We start from the raw sequence: 20,353 nt of genomic DNA, 5'->3' as shown, positions 1-20,353 counted from the left end.
TATTCTTGTAGTCTCCTTTTGGATCTGGAATCACATCTGTATTCCAAATGTGACAATTATCACCTGTACCCTAGAAATGTACAGTAGGATGGTTATAGTATTGAGTCATTAAGATACCTCAGCCAGATGGGACTAATCTAAAATTGCAACTTTATATAGGATTTGATAAGGCAGGTTTTTTCAAAATTAATTACATACAGTGTGCATTCCTGGTGTGTGAATTTTCAGTATGGTTTTGTCAGCCAGCATTTGGGGAATGAGGGGTGGTCAAAAAAACCTTGAGTTTAAAGTAATTACATGGTCTCTTATGACCCAGATAAGATACTGAAGACACTGTTTTAGGAGTGTTTCTTGCTATTTTAAGCAGGATGAGCTTTTTTGCTACCAGGAAAAAGCATTTGTCATTATAATGAGTTGGCTCCGGAGCCTTTTAATTTGTGTAGGTGTGTCAGTAAGCAGCCAGAGCAGTGATTCCAAAGAGAAATATCTCACCTACTGTAAAGATTATTCCCTCCTTGTTCATTTATATTGGTCCAAATACATTTTTTTAATTGATGGGAGAAGCGTAATTTCTGCCTGTAGGTATTTTTGACAGTACAGTGAAAATGTAAAGTAAATCCCTGCTTGTCTTAGACCTCTGCTGTACTTCGGGGACTTGCAGGAATGTAACATCTGCTTTGCAGCACAGTCCTCTCTTCCTTTCTGTGCATATGGACCAATTTGTTCCCTTTCTTGAATCACAGCATCTATCACGAAAATGCTCCTTTCTGTTTTAGGAAAAGCAGGATTTGATCACTTAGAACTCTTTTGTTAAAAATTACACTGGGTATTATTGAAAGTTTAGGGCCTTTGTGGTAACGTGGCTTGTCTTATCTGTACATATCTATATAGTAAGACTGTTCTTGAAGAACATATGTGGATATTACTGAAGAGTTATATTAAGATACACAGAGGTCTGTTAGGGGTGAAGTGCTGAGCTTGCTTTTGTCCATTGTGGATCAGCTAAGACTTTTTTAAAAGAGAAAAGGTCATTTAACACGTACACTGAGTACGGATGCTCAATGTCTAGTGTCAGGTAAGCTTTTATTTACGTAAGGATAGAAGTGTTCCTTGGGACGCTTGCAGTTCATTTCATTATCAGTTGTTCACGTATGTGTAATTGGTAAAGTAGCTTTTTACTGTATTACTTAGAACTGATTTATTATATGTTATAGAATCATAGAATCATAAAATTGTAGGGGTTGGAAGGGACCTCGAGAGATCATCGGGTCCAACCCCCCTGCCAAGGCAGCTCCCTAGGACATATCACTCAGATAGGCGTCCAGATGGGTCTTGAATATCTCCAGAGAAGGAGACTCCACCACCTCCCTGGGCAGCCTGTCCCAGGGCTCTGTCACCCTCACTGGGAAAAAGTTCTTCTGCATGTTGGTGCGGAACTTTCTGTGCTCCAACTTGCAGCCATTGCCCTTTGTCCTGTCTCCACAGACCACTGAAAAGGGGCTGGCTGATTCCCCCTGCATCCCCTGCTTCAGATAATTATAAACTTTAATTAGGTCCCCCCTTAGTCTTCTCTTCTCAAGGCTGAACAGTCCCAGCTCACTCAGCCTATCCTCATAGGGGAGATGCTCCAGGCCCTTAATAATCTTCGTAGCCCTTCTTTGGACTCTCTTCAGGAGATCCCTGTCCTTTTTATACCAAGGAGCCCAGAACTGGACACAATACTCCAGGTGGGGCCTGACCAGGGCAGAGTAGAGGGGGAGGATCACCTCCTTCGACCTGCTGGCCACACTCCTCCGGATGCACCCCAGGATCCCATTGGCTCTCTTAGCCACTTAGGCACACTGCTGGCTCATGGTCAACCTGTCATCAACAAATGCCAAAGTTCTGGAAGATTAAGTACATAATGTATACAGTGGGCAGTGTTTGTTTCCATTCTTTAAATAATGTTTCCATTTAGTTATGAAAGATACCTTTTGTTTATGTTTTCATGTTTTGATAGAGATGTGTGAAATGCACATGCATTTATGTTGCCAGGTAACACAGAGATGCTCAGATAATTCAACTGACCTGACATATTTTTCAGTGAGTTTCTGATTTTTCAGAGAGCGAGGTTGCATGAGAGCTGGAGTGAAGACTCGCCAAAGGAATGGCGACGTCTCTGGCAAAGCTGGGGTGGCACAAGTGAAGGTAGAGGTAGCCCTGGGTCCTTTCTTATGTGTGTAGGGTCTTTGGAGCAGGAAGAAGTGAGGTGACTTTGTCCGCAGTGTAGTTTGCTGAGCAGTGGAGAACTAGGGAGAAGAAAGTGAAGGGGGGATGGGCAAGTGAATGGGAGGTTACTACTGAGCTGAGGGAAGATGAAGTGAGAGGATGGATCCTGTTAAAACTAAGCAGTATTTCTAAAATCTGATTTCAGTGCATTTCAGCCAGCAAATGGAAAGTGTTAGTAAGCTACTGATTTATTCTGTACAAGCAACATTTTTAAAAAAATGTAACTGTTACTGTTATAATTTTACACAGTCTGTGGAACTCAAATAAATGAAACAATCATTTGCTTAGCAACAATGAATTTGTTCTCCATGCTAAGCCTTGAAATAGCAAAATGTCTTAGTAGCTTATTTGAAAACAGAAAGTTTGCAAACTTTATACCCTTATGTGATTTTTTTAAAAAAACCCCAAAACCCCACTGGAATTTCTAAATGAAATGAAAAAAATGTCACTCATTTTCATAGTGGGTTTTTTTTTTAATTTAATTTGGCTTGCTGTGTTCTAAATAATGAAATCTTTTTTCCTCATTTAATTCTGTTTCCAGACAGTATAGTTCAGCCAGATCTTTATTAGCATGAACTGTTTTGTTAAAAAAAACCCCATGTGCTGAAAGCCTGCATGAAGGGAGGAATGTCTTATTTTTCAGGATATGTTTGTACGAATAACCCCTGTCTATTCTGTATCTTTGAGAACACATGGTAATCTTGTATGGAGCAAGGTTAAAAGGTAAATGGCTTGGTACTGTTTCTTTTGGCTATTGCATTAAAGTGTTTGACCTTTGGCAACCTATTTTTATCTTAGGCAGTAAACTGTTCAGTTCTGCTTATCTAAAGAGACTTCACTGCTCTCTTTCCATGCTGTTCTTATCCAAAACACACTGTATCAGTCCAGCATCAGTAGACATTACCAGCAGAGGCTATTATTCTGCTAAGTGATACAGCATAAAAAAGTTTATTTATATTGTAACAGTACATTTTATTCAATGAATACTTTCATATATAGTTCTGTGGTTTCCAGTTTCATTATCTAGTTTAGATCTTCCTTTGTATTGCCTCCTTATTAGTTTATTCTTTCCCTTGACTTTAGCTGTTTGACTGGAAATTATTTACTTTGGTGTCTGTCCTAAAGTGAATTATTTTAGACTGTTCAAACAATGGCCTGTGTATCTGTCATGGTTTAGCAGTGACTTCTCCCCAGTCAGGCCCCTTTATATAGTGAGCACTGTCACGGCTGTCTCAATGCCTCTTCCCTAGCTAGGGATCCCAGCTGCTTGGCTTCCCTGCCTTCTAATTCCAGGCTACCGGCCTTGTTACCCCAGCACCAGAGCAACCAGGTAACAATGTGCTCACCTGAATGGAGGCTTAAATATTTTCGTCTGTCTCACAGTTCACTCAGAGATGGGGATTGGGTTGTCATCTCTGGTTCTGCCTCTTCCTCCTGTTCTCGTGATGGTCCTGGTTCCTCTTCATCCCTTACAAAACAAACTGATTCTTGGGTGTATTTCTTCTGTATAGAGGCAACTGATACTGGCAGAGGTTGGTTCAGCCACAGTGCCTGTCACCGGGGTTGGGGTCGCCGCTGTGCCTGTTGGTCTGTTTTCCCTCTCTACCCTCTGAGGTTGCTGCGTACTGTCGAGCAGATTTGGTAAATAGTGGTCAGAGCCCAGCACAGTGCAGTGAGTCGTGCCTCCCTAGTACAGCATTTTACTTTCAAATATTCTGTCACTTCATCAGGGTCCTGTAGCTGTTTGGGAATGAGGTTCCAAACCTATAGGAGTGAGAAGTTCTCTAGGGACCTGCCCATGCTCTCCCACACACCATACCACCCCCAACTATCCAGCCTCAGGGAAGATCTCTGGGTGGTGTTCTTAAAACAATGTTTGTAACCCTAAACAAGACCTGGAACGCATTCAGGAGATAAAATGAGAGGAAGACACTGGCTTGAGCATCCCAAGGGTATTCAGAATTTTCAAAAGCAATTGTAAGCAGCCAAAAGGGAAGGCAGGAGGTGAAAGAGCAGGAGAAAGTGAGCATATCTTCACCTCTGCCCCCCGTCCTCCCCCCCGCCACCGCCTTTGCCATAGATTATGTGCTATTATTAATCAATTATGACAGATGGCATCTGAGGTACGGGCATGACAGCACTGCCACATAAAGTACCAACTTGACCTCATGACCGCTGATGTTATGATGTGCTAAGTCAGTATCACACAGTACAACAGAATGAGAATCCTGACCCCTTTCCCAGCAGTGATAAGCAGTGCCACAGGGAATACATCCAGCAAGTAAGGGCTTACATGCCATAACCCCATGAACAAACCAAACACCTTTGTGACTAGTGACTATCTAATAAGATAAGCTTGTGTAAGAACGTTGTTATAACATGCTCTGGTCAGATCTGTCATTATGTCAACCCTCTGAGACCCACATTGGGCAACAAAAAGGACTGACGTGGTTCAGCCCCAGCTGGATCTGAGCATCATGCAGCCACTTGATCAGTCTTTCTTGTCCCATGGTAGGATGAGGAGGAGAACTGGAAGAAGAATGTAAAACTTGTGTCTTGGGATAAGGGCAATTTACTGGGACAGCAAAGGAAGAAGGAAAATAAGGGCAACAGTAGTTCTAAGAGAATATACAACATGGGTAATATACAATGCCATTTGCTCGTTGTCCAGAGCCTGATGCCCAGCCTGACCCCATCCTCCCAGGCCAGTCCCCTTTAAAGACAGAACATGATGTCATGGTACAGAGTATCCCTTTGGCTAGTTCGGGTCACCTATCCTGGCTGTGTCCCCTCCCAGCTTCTTGTAGAAATTAATTATCCCAGCTGAAAACCAGGACAATATCTCTAAAGATTAATATGGCAAAATAAATATGTTTGCAGATACTAATAGATTTATGAATTATTTCAGGAGAACTTCAAAATATCATGGTGGTGGTGGTAATTTGAAATTTTATGAAGTGTTTAGTTGAGGGGCCAACTCCTCCAGCCGTTGGTTGTCTCTATGATTTGCCAGAGTGAAGCTCTACACATTGGAGAGTTGCCCAGAGCCAGAACTTACTGTATCTCAGACCACAACTCATAGCATTGCTGGTAATACTCAACAAATCTTTAACTTTCAGGAAGTTGGCAGAACTGCTGGGCAGCCACTGATTTGTTCTAGCTCATTTTTTTTAATTTGACTTGTTAATTTACATGGTTTTACTATTGTTACTAGTAACCTAGGACTGGTACCATAATCAGTTTTACTGTTGGAGTAAATGAGATATTTCACAAAGTAACTCCAAGAGGACTGAGTCTGGTATCCTTGTATCAGAAATACTGTGGCCAGCCAGGCTTGGCACTGGTGGGGCCGCACCTCGAGTACTGTGTTTGGTTCTGGGCCCCTCCCTATATGGACATTGAGGTGCTGGAGCGTGTCCAGAGAATGGCAATGAAGGTGGTGAAGGGTCTGGAACACAAGTCTTATGAGGGCAGCTGAGCTAACTGTGGTTGTTTAGTCTGGGGGAAAGGAGGTTACTGCTTTCTACAACTGCCTGAAAGGAGATTGTAGCCAGAGGTGCTGGTTTCTTCTCCCAAATAACAAGTGATAGGAGAAGAAGAAACAGCCTCAAGTTGCACCAGGGGAGGTTTAGATTGGATACGAGGAAAAAATTCTTCACCAAAAGGGTTGTCAATCATTGGAACAGGCTGCCCAGGGAAGTGGTTGAATCACCATCCCTGAAGGGATTTAAAAGACCTGTAGATGTGGTGCTTATGGCCATGGTTAGTGCTGGACTTGGCAGTGCTGGGTTCACAGTTGGACTTAAAGCTCTTCTCGAGCCTGAACAGTTCTACAAACCTAATTTTAGTCTCAAGTACTAGAAATGTCTCTGTTATTTATTTTTTTTTTATTTAGTAGATTTCTTGCACCGTGCTGTTACCACAATTCACAGATGTCTGTAATTATCTGAATAATGCAGAGCTAAAGCTCTCAAAAACTGTCTCAAAAAACCCCAACACAAAGCAAACAGTATTTGATGATCCCAGTTTTCTTCTATTGGTCACAATACTTTCTGTAAGGACTGACTGAAGCCAGACTTGAAAAGAATCAAAGCTTTTCAGTGGATGCCAGGACCTGAAGACAAGCGAGCACTTCAGAAAGTCCTGAGGGTGTCCACATACCGTGCCAGGATTGTTCCCAGCCTGTCCTCTGTCAGTTCACCCCAACAGACAACTTCTGGAAATCGTTCTGCGACGCTGGGTGGAACAGGGCAGGCATTCCTTTAACGGGTTTGATGGGTAACAGTTCTTGTGCTGAAGTGCTGCAGCATTGCTTAACTACCTCATTAATAAAGACCTGTAATGAGGAAGTAGATAGACTAATGTTCTTAGTCTCAAAAGATCTTTTTAAGTACAAAATAGGTTTGTTCTTCACATGGAAAAACGGTTGACAGTTTGAAAATGGTGATTCCCAAGCTCTTTGGAACCAGCTAATTGCTGTGATCTTTCAGTATTACTTATGAGCTGTAACCCAGACTTAACTAATTCCAAGTACTGTGGGATACAGTCAGTGGGGCATCCACTGAGCAAATGCAGGACTCCCTCTATGTTCCCTTGGAACCACAATTGGTAATCACTGCCCCAAGGCAGATGATTTACTAACCATAAAAGACAATTTCTACTCCTTGTGGCTTTCTGTTTGGGGAGAGACATGTTTTCTTTTTTTACCAATTTTTAGATTAGATTTCTGCTTCCAAACTGAAGTAGAAATAGCTAGAATTGTGGGAACAAATTCAGAAGGAGAGAGAGTTTGGGTGTTGAATGCTAAAAATACAGAAGGAATGAGGACATTTGCAATGAGAAATGAGGCTTCATCATGCAGCTTTTCTGCCCTGCTTCTCCCCCAGCCGTTTTGCTAGCTGCATGTTCTGTTTCTTTACATAGTTTGTATTTCACTGAAGATGCACACAAAGATGGGTGGGTGTTTCAGCACAGATCCTGCGTGCTTTGTCTGCCTAGGTCAGTTCTCTGACCAGTCCTGGACGAGCTCAGAAGATGGGACACACTAGTTAGGCTGTAGATAACCATCCTTTCTAGACATTGCAACTGCTTGTTCCCCTCTTCCCCCAGAACAGGCGATTCCTCCCTGCAGCCCAACTGATGTGCTAGCATGTGGCTTGATCAGGTTGATTTTTGCCTAAAAATGAGGTTCAGGAGTAAGATTATATATTGCTGGCTCGCACAAACCAGTGGGGTGATGGTTTCTGGCATGGGTATGGTGACAGCTGGGAAGGGGGTATAGTCTTTTCAGCTGTCACAACTGCATATGGAAGAAGATATCTATTCACAAGCCAGGGAGAGCTTACAGCAGCCTTCAAAAACACAGCCTTAATTTACTTTTTCCTCTAATTGATTTTATATTTGAAATGAGTGCTTAAAGTAAATGATGAGAGTGACTATTGAGAGTGACTATAGAGACAGGACCGTGACTTGGACATGAAAAAAGTTTGATCTGTTACTGAGGCACTAATAAAACTGATTTGTGAGGCTAATATAATGTGTGAAGTAATTCTAAACTCTCAGAAACCTTAAGGTTTAACATAAACTAAGTAATAAAATGTTGGTAATCTAAGTAATTGTATTTCTTCTTGCAGCTGTTGCTTTGCCTTTCTGCATTGTCCATTGCATTCAGTAGTTTACTTATCTTGTGTAATACATTCCTTATGCTGCACATGTGATTAAAACCCCTGGTCTTTGGCATGCATATCCAAACCTGCTTTAGCATATTTCTCTTTTAACCTTTAAAGAAGGGAAAAAAATAAAAATAAATGAAGTTGCTGTTTAGACAGCGATGGTGTGAAAGCCGCCTCATTTAAGGGCTGGTTCTTAAACTCATCGATGCACTAGCCTGGAGTTTATAGCAACAGTGTTGCTGCCAGTTTATTGTGCAAGTGATCTGCTGGGAGTTGCTTTTAATTGGAAAAGGAAGATGTAGTTTTTTGTCGTCTTCTCTAGCTGCTCATTTACACTGCGCCATTGAAGAAAATAGAGGTGATGATGCACACCTCAGCATGAAATGGTCTTGCCTGCTAACAAAAATAAATGCTTTCTCTTAATACATGGTTTTGAATCTGAGAATATTTGTAACTTGAGGGTATTTGTTGAATTTGGAATTGAATTTGAGCAAGTTTGATTTCAACAAACTCAAATTCAGTAAATCGAGTTTGTTGAAGTTGGAAGTGTGAGGACTTTTGTTGAGGGAAGACTGTCCATCCATGCAGATTGTAAACGACTGTACTTTCTATACAAAAATATTTGTGTGTTTTTATGACAAGGAAGATTGGTTTGTCGTGTAATTGTTGCAGTTGTTGTACAGCCCATTCTGATGAAACTTAAATGATTATCGCTTTCCTTTATGCTCAGTGGACATAACTGAAAGCTATTAAAGCATTTTTAACAAGAGAATTAACATATACAGAGTCTTTTGTAGATAAACTTCACCCTTCCTGTTTTGGATGGAGCAATAAGTTTACCAGGGAGCAGATTTAGGAAATAGCTTTCCATCAATTCAGTATTTTATAAATAAAAAGTTGCAGGGCGAGGTCCTTCCTTTGGCATAAAGCTGATTATTTCCTGTTTAATCCTGAACTGGTGCGTTCCAAGCAATGGGATTTTTTACAATTTTTTTTTTTGTATCCATCAGAGAGGAGAGATTTTAGGATTTTGTTTTCATTTATGGTCCTGTGAAAATGCAGTTTCTAGACTTGCAGAGAGAAATCAATAGATGTAGAAAAAGATGCTCTTTCAGGCAATTTTTGGACTTAGCTGCACCGTTGTTTGTAGCTGGGCATTCTTAAACATGTGGCTGGGTATTCTTATAGGTGAGCTGAAACGATGAAATCGTTAAGAGGTTATCAGAGGTTTAGAAACTGATAAATTGTAATTGCTCTGGATTATTTTAATTCAGATTTAACATCTGCTTGCAGGGGGCACACGCTTTCTATAAGAGGAATATGTAAGAGGTAGAACTTAGGCTAATACTGCTGCTCTACTGAAGGAACACGCAAGTTAATATATGAAGTAACACTACCCTCATCCAACACATCTGTTGTAAAGAAGCCTATGAAATCTCGGCCACACACAAACTGGTCTCCAAGGGCCTGTAGTTGGTGTTAGAATGCTGTTATTATGTGGTCTGATTGGTTTAGTAAAGAATTATCTCCAGTAAAACCCTGTAACTTAATAGTCCTTGCTCTCCCATATGGGAGCTACTTCTGCTTGACTGAGCAAGACTTTTCTTGAAGAAGTAATAACGCGCTCGCTGTTGCCAAAATGTGATGTTAAATGAAGTGTGCAGTCGTGGACGTTTTTGTTGTGAATCAATTCTTGTTCATTTAAGCATTCACTCAAAGTCCTCCTCCATGGTATTAAAAATTATTAACTAGCTGGATTTCCTAGCAATATATTTAAAGTAAACTTCTTGCTTCTTAGGGAAAACTTTGCAGTGATTTTAGAGGGATGGGGAGCTCTCTGGAAAATGTAAGCTTTCATAAATGAGAACTCTGTTCCTGAACTTCCCAGAGACTAATTTAATTGCCAGGCAGGACAAGTCATGGCAGTTTGAGGTTTATCTTGCACTGTGCTGAATGCTTTGGATGTGATGCTTTCCCTGTTCACTTTGCCTTACAAGAGAGCTGAGACAGTTCAATAGTTCATAGGAGCAGTTTTCTACATAGCACCAACTTGGCTGGCTTTTGCTGAGATTGTTCAGAACTATGTAGCCTTGCTCCACAAATTTGTCCTTGTTGTGTGACTGGAGCTGTAAGCACTTGCTACAGTTGTTGAGGACTTGTCTTTTTAATTGCTTTTTATTCTTATTAATTTTTGACTGCTCAACGGTGTCATACAAAACCTGGATGTTCCATCTTTGCTTTATCAGCACAAAAACATATACATTTTTGTTTGGATGGTGAAGGGAAGGAAAAAGGAGGTGAGGAGAGGTGGTGCTTCCCTACAGAGATGAAGTATTAGTGCTGAGGGGCAGGGCACTGTGCAGTGGAAGTCAGAGGAAGATGAGGCTGACATGGGGAAGACAAGGCAGCATGCCTCTTTTGGGACACTCCTCTGGGCCCTGGGCACCTGGGGCAGTCACAGGCTTCTCCTGAGGTGCAGTGCTCTCTGTCCTGTGCAAGTGAATGAATTGGCCTGCTTGTTTTCTTCCCAGTGTATTACACAGTGTGGAAATGACCAGAGTTGTGTCTTGGCACCCAAGCCAACTCTTGAGGGTTTTCAGTGTAAACTCAGCAGAGGCTCTTACTGCAGACATAGACAACCACCCCTCCCAATTTTACAGAGCACTTTTCGTTTATCCATAGTGCAATTCTACTTTAAAACAAAGTGGGAAGCCTTTCAGCAGTGTTGGTTTAGGCTGCATCTTCTTCCTTCAAATTAGTTTAATCAAATAAATAAATAAAGACATGTTCAGGAGATGCTGTGTCCTAGAAGCAAGATGCTGCAGACCAGGTGAACAGAAACACCGTGGCCCCATTTGAGGAGCAACAACCAGCTCCTGGGGTGTTTGGAGCTGGGGATACCTCAGCTGCTTCTCCCAGGGGCCTCCCTGGTGCCCATCCCTGCTGTGCTGTGCCCCCCACATTGCTAGTCCTGGACCTTGAGGGCAAAGCAGAGCTCAAGTCAGAATTCAGGCATCTTTTAAAATGATACATCCATCAGCATCAATTCCATGCTTCTAGCAGAATTGATGGACTTCCAGCAGACCTTTCAGCCAGGTATTTAGATGCCAAAAATGGTGAAAGCTGATGAAATCCATTAAATGGAGCACCTGAAACTTTCAATGGAAGGGGAGGCAGAATTGCATTTCAGTGCAAATAACTTTAATATTCTGCATATCTTCAGTAAGCAGCAAATTAACATGAAATTGTTCATTATTGCATAGTGGATTAAATAACTTGTTTCCCCCATTTGCATTTCAATGAATATCTAATTGGTCTTATAAACACATTGATTAATGGGTGCAGAAATTATTACATAAATTCAAGGCAAAAATTGGTGTGTTTTTAAGAAAGGAAGAGAGTAGACTTGCTGGTATTTATAATTTCTAAATTGTATATCACTATTATAAAAGTATTAAGTTTGTTGTACTTTGATTCAGCTTTTTGTAGCCATGAAAAATAGTTCCATCTTGGTTGAAAACCAGTTTTCAATGTCTTGATCATGAGGATTCTGTGCGAGTGGCTTAATGACGGTTCCGAGCGTCCTTTGCGCTGTGGAGCGATGGGTTTATCTGTGATACTCATAGACAGAACAGTGCAATTACATCACCTCTGCAGTAATGAAAACCTCTCTGCAGGCTTTCAGCAGAGGATTAGCTTATTGTAGTCAAGGAGAGTAAAATTTGGGGTAATTTAATAAAGCCTGATTTGCATGGTTGAGTGAAATCCAAGGTGGTGTGTAAATAAGTTAAAAAGATGGGGGTTGGGGAGAGGTAATAACGCCTTTTAAAGGATGTCTTTGACAAAATACTGGGATACTAGCAATACTGGAGTTATTCAATGTATAGTGATTTCCCAATTTGCTGGAGCTCATATGTGCAGCTGTAATGCAGCATCTTGCAGCGTGTGCAGTCAGCCCAGAGCTAGATCTACACTACAGAATCTTTAGCATTTAGCTTTCAGGAGTACAAGACAAATTACGCCTCATAGTCTGTCTACCCACACCAGGAAGACCTGGGATAGATGTGGCTGTGTTAACAGAAGAGTGCTTTGTCAGGCTTATTTTTGGTCTGCTGAGGAGGGGAAGTAATAAGATGGCTTATACCACCAGAGGGGCTATACCAACCCAGCTCCCCTGGCTTAGCTGGGGGAACAAAAGCTGTTGCATCTCTGTGGTGGAGAGGAGCCCTGGGGCATCATTGAAGCAAAGAGAAATTTGAAGTGGTTGGCTCTTTCATTAATGGGGTGACCGGAGGGGATGTGGTACGGCTTTCAAACTTGTGCTCTGCAAGTTCAAGCCTTGCCTGTGTCAGGAATCAAACAGCTAGCAGTGAGCAGGGCGCTGCTTTCCTCCCTTGCATGGGGTATTTGATACCTGTGGGAAATGTGCCCTTAGTAAGTGAAATCTTCTGTCTTATGAAAGATAATATATTAAATTAATACTTGCATGAATCACTAGATACAAGATTGTGATTGCTGGGCATGTTGAGTCTTCTCAAGGGTGAGTTAGTATCTAAGGGTTGCAGGCTGTTTAACGTGGTTTCTGAGCCACAGCCCTAACTCCTTCCTCCGTGTGAGCTGAGCCTCGAAGGTCTTTGCCCTCTAGATGTGGAGCTGAGAACAGGCATCTCTGCAGATGAGCACTGACTCACAAGCGCTGCTGGTGGGCTGCGTACTTACTGTGCAGAGGTGCTCAGGTTGCCGAGAGCTGCATCTTGTTGCAGTGAAGGGATCTTTGAGATCCTTTCCAGTCCAAACTGTTCTGTGATTCTATGACATCTTAAGTTCCAGTATTTGTTCCTATTGCTATTTATTTTGTCCAACACCTCTGTTGTGTAAAATACATGGGCAGCTTGGGAACAGTTTTGGAGAAGAACATGGGGCTGTGCTACGCAGAAAAATAACGTGGACTTTGTCAGTGAGTAGACCACCTGTCATCAAGGTAATCCCTAGCTAGGTAGCACTTCATCTGTGCCCAGAGTTCAGATTTACAGCAAAGTTTTGGTGACAGTGCTTTCCACCCATCAGCTGAGCCATTCAATGTGTTTTCTTTGGTATAAGCCAAGGCCATTTTCAGGTGATCACTGCAGGAGAGAGCAAGCAGTCTGGGACATGTGCAACCCCTGCCTGCTTGCTTCTACTCCTCTTTCTTCCCCATCAGAGGTTAAAGTCCCAGAGCTGAGCCAGAAGAGAATGTGTTGTGTCCTTCATCTCTTTCATGTCAGTGTCTTACACTGTCATTTATGCTACTGTTGATGGTGCTTTGGGGTTAACTGTGAAAACCTGGCACAGGTGCAGATGGGGGGAGTTCTCTAAAGTTTCATTCAACCTGGTGAATGATCTAGGGCTTGATCACCTCCAACCTGGGGACTAACATCTCTATTGCTCTAGCTAGATCTGGAAGTAAACATCTCTTAACTATGTTTAAGCAGCTGTAAGTACAAATTTTGTTTCAGTTTTCTCAAGTATATGAGGAGTGTTCACTACTAACACGTTGTGGGCACATCACATCTTTAGATTTGCATCTAGACAAACCCCAAGTGCTGATACAGAGCCTTGCACAGTGAAGGGTTGATCTCAGCTAGACTGTCCAGGCTATTATTGTGTAAGAATAAAAAGAGCAAAAATGCTGTGAGAATAATATAAATGTAGGTATATCTGCGATCCTCTGACCTCACAGATGCCAGATGTGCTGAATTTGGAAAACTCTTCAAAGAGAGCTTGAATTCAGCTTGTATACTTCTCCTTCAGAGAAAAATCAAGGCTATACATGTATATTTTGTATGTGTGTGTATATAAAATAAGTACAAAAATATATCTGGGAATAGAACAGCTGCTTCTGCTTCTCCTTCATCTGCTTACTGAAGTCTTACATGTTCTTTCCATTATGCTGGTGCTGTAGCTGAGGTCAGAGGATAAAAGTGTGCTAGGGCCTTGGCAAATGAGCACCCCATGGCTTTAGCTGTTTACAGGATTACCTGACGTATGTATCAGGCAGAATAATCATGTCGTTGGTGTCATTCCCTTTCTTGTTTTTCAGTATAAAAATGTTGTTCTTGCTTTCCCCACACATGGAATCGTTTTCAGGTTTTAGTTCCAGATGTTTACAGATGAGCTTTCCATGGTCTGAGCTCAAAATCACTATCAGCTGGAATTTTAAAGATAGACTTATTTTCAAACCTTGCTGGGTCACAAGTTCTTCCAGTATTCTTCTCCAACAGAGGGCTTTTTTTTTTTCCCCTTTCTCGTTTGAAGTCGTCTCTGCAGTTTTCTTTCTTCCTCAAGCATCACATTCTTGGCTTACTTTCCAGAAATAGCCGCCACCTCCTCTTGTGTAAGGAAGATGGGTTTTAATACACGATACCACCAGCTGCTTCTTCAAGAACTTTGAGCATTTTCACAGTTTTTTTCAAGCAGTTGATTGCAGCATTAAGCTCTAACTAATATATTCAGTAATTGGTATGCTTGCAGTTGGCGATCTGTACTCCCTTCTGCAAAGCGTAGTAACTTCTCTCTCTCTCTCTGAGGGTTGGTAGTTGTGCCCTGGCTTCAGATATAAACTGATTTATGGATTTATTTCCCCTTCACGATGGTGACTCACAGCTCTTTGAGTTGTGCTGATGCATCTGGTTTCAGAATTGAATCACCGAATGGCGCTGTTTAGGGGGGGAAGTAATTTTAAAAGGGATCAACTCGGTGATGCAATTTACGTCGCAGCTATACAAAGAGGCCTATCAGCACAATTGGGAAGGAGGCAGATTGCACCAGGAGGATCAGAATTAGCAGCTGGGGTAGAAAGCTTGTTGAAGGAAAATTGCTCAATTATTGTTAGAGGAGCTGAGCTGTTTCCTTTGTTTTCTCTTGTTAGAAGTGCCTTCCTGCTCCACCTTCGCCCTCTTCCCCTATTTTAGGTCAGTTCTATTTATTTCTTTTTTAAAAGCCCTTTGTCACAGAGTATTGAAAACGTTCATCTCCTGTATGAAGAAGTTTAGTCCCCAGATTGTTGTGACAGCAGATGACTTCTGACTCGAGGTGCAGCGACACCCGTGGCTCCCCTGATTCTCTATCGAGTCTTCTTTTGTGAGGGTTTTGAAGAAAAATATGCTTAGTTAGAGCTAGTACTACTATGCTTGGGGTCAGAGAACTTCATCTGGGTTAGTTCTTCGTGGCGTGAGAGAGAAACAGCAGATAGCACTGTTTGCCATTAATTTGAAGACCAATTTAAGGCAGAGCATTTCCTTCAGCTGTAGCTCTGGGTGCCTTCCCGTGCAGAAGCGATGTCTCTGTGTTCCCTGTTAGTCTCAGGGTTTCACTTGTGCTGGTGTTGCACAGTGTCCTGTTAAGACTGACAGTTACCAGGCTTGTTTACCTGTGGAATATCATTCGTACATCTTTGGTCTGACCACTTCAAAGGTGACAAAATAGGATAAATAGATACATCCCCTCCCCACCCACCCCTGCCTCACCCCCCCAAAAAAAAGAGAAGTCTTGAACTGTTTCCCCCCAGAACTTAATGGGTCTGGGGAGGAAAACCTTTCAGAAACCCCTCTGTGGAGGTGCTAGCAAGCATGCCACAAGTACTTGAAAGGTATGAGTTATCCAAAGTGAAATACCATCTGTCTGTCATACAGCTAATCAGAGACAGCGTTTCTTCCTTGGAAGGACTTGGGGGGGAAAAAAAGCAACTCACATTTTCTCTGTTTGAAGTCCTCTTAGCAAGTACCTTGTTTTACTTAGTGTGGGACATGAACTCTGAGAGCTGGGTTTTTGTGCTGGTGTTTTATGACCAGAGAAGGACCCACGCAAAGCAGGAACCACCACCCCCAGCTCAGAGCACATGCCACACACACACTGTCTCTCCATTTAAGATGTTCAGCTCCAGTTTGTTTGGGGCCATGTTCTTCTTTTTATGACTTCATAATCCCCACTGAGAAGGAGTTTCTTCCCAAAGGGTTTTCTTTATTTGCTAACCAGCATTTGAAAAGTGAGTCTTACTTTAAACTATTTTTATAGAGTGTAGGATCATGCAACAGTTTGGACAGGAAGGGACCTTAAAGATCATCAAATTCCAATGCCCCTGCCATGGACAGGGACAGCTTTCACTAGACCAGGCTATTCAAGGCCCCATCCAACCTGGCCTTGAACACTGCCAGGGAGGGGACAGCCACAGCTTCTCTGGGCAACCTGTTCCGGTGCCTCACTGCCATCATAGGGAAGAATTTTTCCTAATATCCAATCTAAATCTACCCCCTTCCAATTTAAAACCATTCCCTCTTGTCCTATCACCATATGTCCTTCTCAAAAGTCCCTCCCCAGCTTTCCTGTGGGCCCCTTCAGGTACTGGAAGGCTGCTATAAGATCTGCCCAGAGCCTTCTCTTCTCTAGACTGAACAACCCGAACTCTCTCAGCCTGTCTTCAGCTCCTGCTCCAGCCCTCTGATCATCTTTGTGGCTCTCCTCTGGAGCTGCTCCAACAGTTCCATGTCCTTCTTATGTTGGGGACTCCAGGACTGGACACAGTGCTCCAGGTGGGGGTCTCATGAGAGCATATCAACATACTATGAAACATTTGAGAACTGTCTTTATTGAAGGCATCATGTGGAATCATTGTGTTTCTCAGAATAGTTTGTGTGTGCAGAATGGTTTTTGTTGGGGTTTTCTTGCTGCTCCTCTGACACAAGTCTGCTTGCGCTGCCCTTGGACTGGTCCTGATGAATAATATGGTGTCGTGGTGTTTGGTTGGGGAGAGGGGCTGGATTGGGGTTTTTTTCCCTTTCTTTTTTACTAATGTGAAATTGCTTGCCTACAGTTGTACCATTTGTATCCACAGGATAGATAAATGTGGGAGGGTCGGGTCACACGCCTCTGTAAAAGCCAAGCTCTAACACACGCGCACGGTACTGAAAGATAATCACACTTTGAGGAGTACCAACGTTTTGGCTTTCATCTTTCTCTCCCAAAAATGTCCTGAGATACAAAGCTTACTTCTCTCAGTAAGATGGTGTGCTTTCTAATCTGAAATTGGCCACGGAGGCAGGAAAATCTGCTGCATCTGGCAGCTGGAAGATTTTTGACAGGTTCCTTTTTTGGTGGCTGTTTAGATCAATAACCGTCGCTGGGATCTGGGAGGGGGAAAATCCAATTTGAAAGGCCTCTGACTCGCTTTGAAAACGGCCTGAAACATAGAGTTTGTTTGGGAAACTTTGCAGTGATGATGAGGAGTTGCTTCTCCTCAACTGTGGTTCATAACTGACTTGCAAACTCTTCTCTCCCCGCAGTACAAGATCAGAGGGGTCCATGTAGATCACTGCCAGGGTTTCTCTTATCGTTAGCAGTTCAATCACCAGAGCAGTCAAACTAATTACAGTCCTGTTTGTCAAGGGCTTCTGTGAGGAACAGGTATCCAACAAACAAACGTAGTTTGGTGAAATAATTTCAACACGACTTGTATTTAAAGTATTAGAAAAGATAACAGAGCTGTGGATATTTGGTATAAAGACTGAGACTGTGGTTAAATCGATTCTACATGTGTTAGCAATGAGAGCCTGGTTTAGTGTTTGGACTTTGCTCTCCCATTATTTACTAAATATTGCTGCAAGGAGAACATAATGTCTCTTTTTAAGGCATTTCTTCAAGTAAGAGTTACTTCTTGTGTCCAGGTGGTTCTGAATCAATGACATTTCTATCAGGCAATCCAGAAGAGAGGCAAATGTGTCTCACTGGAAACTCAGTTAGATGCAGTGTTCCTGCTTTGGTTTGGCTCTGCAGTAGTGCCTGACTCAGTGAGGGCTGTTGCTATGCCAATGGCAAGTGCCTTGTGTTTAATTGTTTTCTAAACTGTGTTGTTTCTAGGTCTACAGACAAGACTGTGAAACCTTTGGCATGGTAGTGAAGATGCTAATCGATAAAGATCCATCATTAGAGAAGTCCATTCAGTTTGCCCTGAGGCAGAACTTGCATGAAATAGGGGAGCGGTGCATTGAAGAACTCAAACATTTCATTGCCCAGTACGATGCTGCCAATCAAGACCTATCAGAATCCTACAAAGAGGCCTCATACTAAGGACAAAACCCCCCTGTGCTTTTAGACCCCCTGCGCTGTGTATGCCATAACACATAATTCAAATCTGCTTCCTCACAGGGAAGGTCGAGATGTTTGCTGGAGAGCTGAACCCCTGAGCCCTGCGCTCCTCCCTAGCAGCTCAGGTGACTCGCGTGTTCACTGTGCTCTCCACAAGTGTATTCTTCCTCCCTGTCCTTGCTGGCACGTGTTCCTTTGAAAGGATGTTCTCTGTAAAGTGACTAAGAATTATTTTTGAAACCTTTCCACGGTTACCTAGGAAGAACCGGTCGGCCCGATGTACGTACATCTCTGTTTTGATGTTTTCAAGTGTAACTTCAAACAGTGTCTTTTTTTATTAAAATAACAAGAAGCATTTCTTCATTCCCAAACTTGTGTAGAAATATGTCTTCTTTTCATGTCCCCATGGGGAGGAAGGGGGAGACTTGGACAACTGGTCACAGCTATGATGGAAATTATTTATTATATCATTTAATTCTAACCTTCTGCTTCCTTCTATACAGTGACACCAGGGGTTATCTCTGTTCCCTGACTGCCAGAGCAGCTTCTAACTGCTTGATAGAAGTGCTGAGGTTTTGTTCCGATGGCAGGTTCTGCAAACGCCTCATTTGTTAGGAGTCTCCTTCGTTAGAAATTAATTGATTAAATTTACTGTCACAAAAGTATCTGATTTTTCAAGTGTTTTTCAAGCACAACTGAAGCTTACAGTCCTGGGATATCTGGAGTTGAAAGGGACCCACAGGGATAGAGTCCAACTCCCTCCTCCTCACAGGAACACCTAAAAGTAAACCGTAAGACTCAAACCATTGTCCAGATGCTCCTTGAACTCTGACAGGCTTAGGGCTGTGACCCCCTGCCCTGGGGATCCTCTTCCAGCAACCAACCACCCTCTTGGTGAAGAACCTCCCTCCGCTGGCCAGTGATGCTGTGCTTGATGCGCCACAGGACACAGTTGGCACTTCTGGCTGCCACGGCACCTTGTTGACTCATATCCAACTTGTCTCCAACCCAGCCCCCCCAGATCTCTTTCTGTGGGGCTGCTCTCCAGCTTCTTGTCCACCAATTTGAAGGTACAACCAGGCACCCCCCAGCCTGGGTGGAGGATCTGGCACTTGTTACGTTTCATACAGTTGAAGGTTTCCCCGCTCCTTTGTCTGCCCAGGTATCTGTAAGGCCTCTCTACCCTCCCTTCGAGGAGTCCACAGCTCCTCCTAGTTTAGCAGCATTGGCAAACTTACCTAAAGTACCTTTGGCTCCTGTGTCTGTACCAGTTACAGAACCATTACAGAACACTGGGCCTTGGGGAGCCCACTGGTGACTGGCTGCCAGCCTGATGTAACCCCATTTCCTACAACCCTTTGGCCTGACCCCACAGCTGATATTCGTGGGGATTTTTTAGATAAACTAACAGGTCAAAAAGCTCATCAGGCTGGCCTTAACTTAAGCTGGCTTTCTAAAAATTGAATTAAATTTTACTGATGGACTGAGGAGCATTTGTAATTCTTTTCTAGGTGCTATTTCTGTGAAAGGTTTCAATTCACCTTCCCACGTGATGGGTAACTGGTTTCCGTTTGATACGTGGATTTAATACTTGTATTAATAACATAATGTTCACATTTAGCCTGTTGTGAGGTGTGCTGTCTGTCGATGTCAGTGCAATATTATATCCATCTTAAGCAAGAAACATGACTTTAAATCGTGGTTCCTGTAGAAACAAGTGTATACTTTGGGTTTATTTCATGTCGGTGTAAAAACACCGTCCTTGCTCGCGTGGGCAGCCCGGATGGGCCTCCTGGAAAGGGGTAGGAAGAGCGTTGGTGGAAAGAACCAGATATTGTGCTGGAGGAGTTTTTCTTCATCGCCTTAAGAGCTCCTGAAAAGTCACTTCTGGCACTCATTAACCTGCAGGTCTCCTTAAAAGAATAAAAAGGGAAAAGAAAGGAGGCTGGAGCTGTCCTGAGCTCATCTGTAGCCACGCCAGGTGAGTTGGCGGCTTTGAGTGGCAACGTGCGCAGTTGGGGTGCAAACCACTGCGGGTATGAAAGGAGCCAAGGGGGTGCTGTTCCTCAAGACCCCGGTTTCTGTGCAAGGTCCCACCTTTGGGTGAGGATAATGTGTTGCCCTAGTATGTCCCACTGCCATGAAGGCCGTGCTGGCTTTGGCTGGGGCAGGGTTAATTTTCTTCACAGCAGCTGGTGTGGGGCTGTGGTTTGGATTTGTGCTGGAAACAGCGCTGGTAACGCAGAGATGTTTTCATCACTGCTGAGCAGGGCTTACACAGAGCCAAGGCCTGT

General features: G+C 42.9%; 1 protein-coding gene across 1 annotated transcript in view; it reads left to right on the top strand.

The window, feature by feature from the left end:
• Nucleotides 1–18,424, top strand: part of PPHLN1 (periphilin 1) — an 82,982-nt gene extending 64,558 nt beyond the window's left edge. Inside the window, exon 10 of the mRNA XM_084274981.1 lies at nt 17,832–18,424. Within this exon, the coding sequence (XP_084131107.1) occupies nt 17,832–18,041 (210 nt within the window). The 3' untranslated portion in view covers nt 18,042–18,424. The remainder of the gene's footprint in view (nt 1–17,831) is intronic.
• Nucleotides 18,425–20,353: the final 1,929 nt, after the last annotated feature.

This window comes from Gallinula chloropus, assembly GCF_964237585.1.
Source record: "Gallinula chloropus genome assembly, chromosome: 1".
Classification (NCBI taxonomy): Eukaryota; Metazoa; Chordata; class Aves; order Gruiformes; family Rallidae; genus Gallinula; species Gallinula chloropus.
This window is presented reverse-complemented; position numbering and strand designations above follow the sequence as displayed.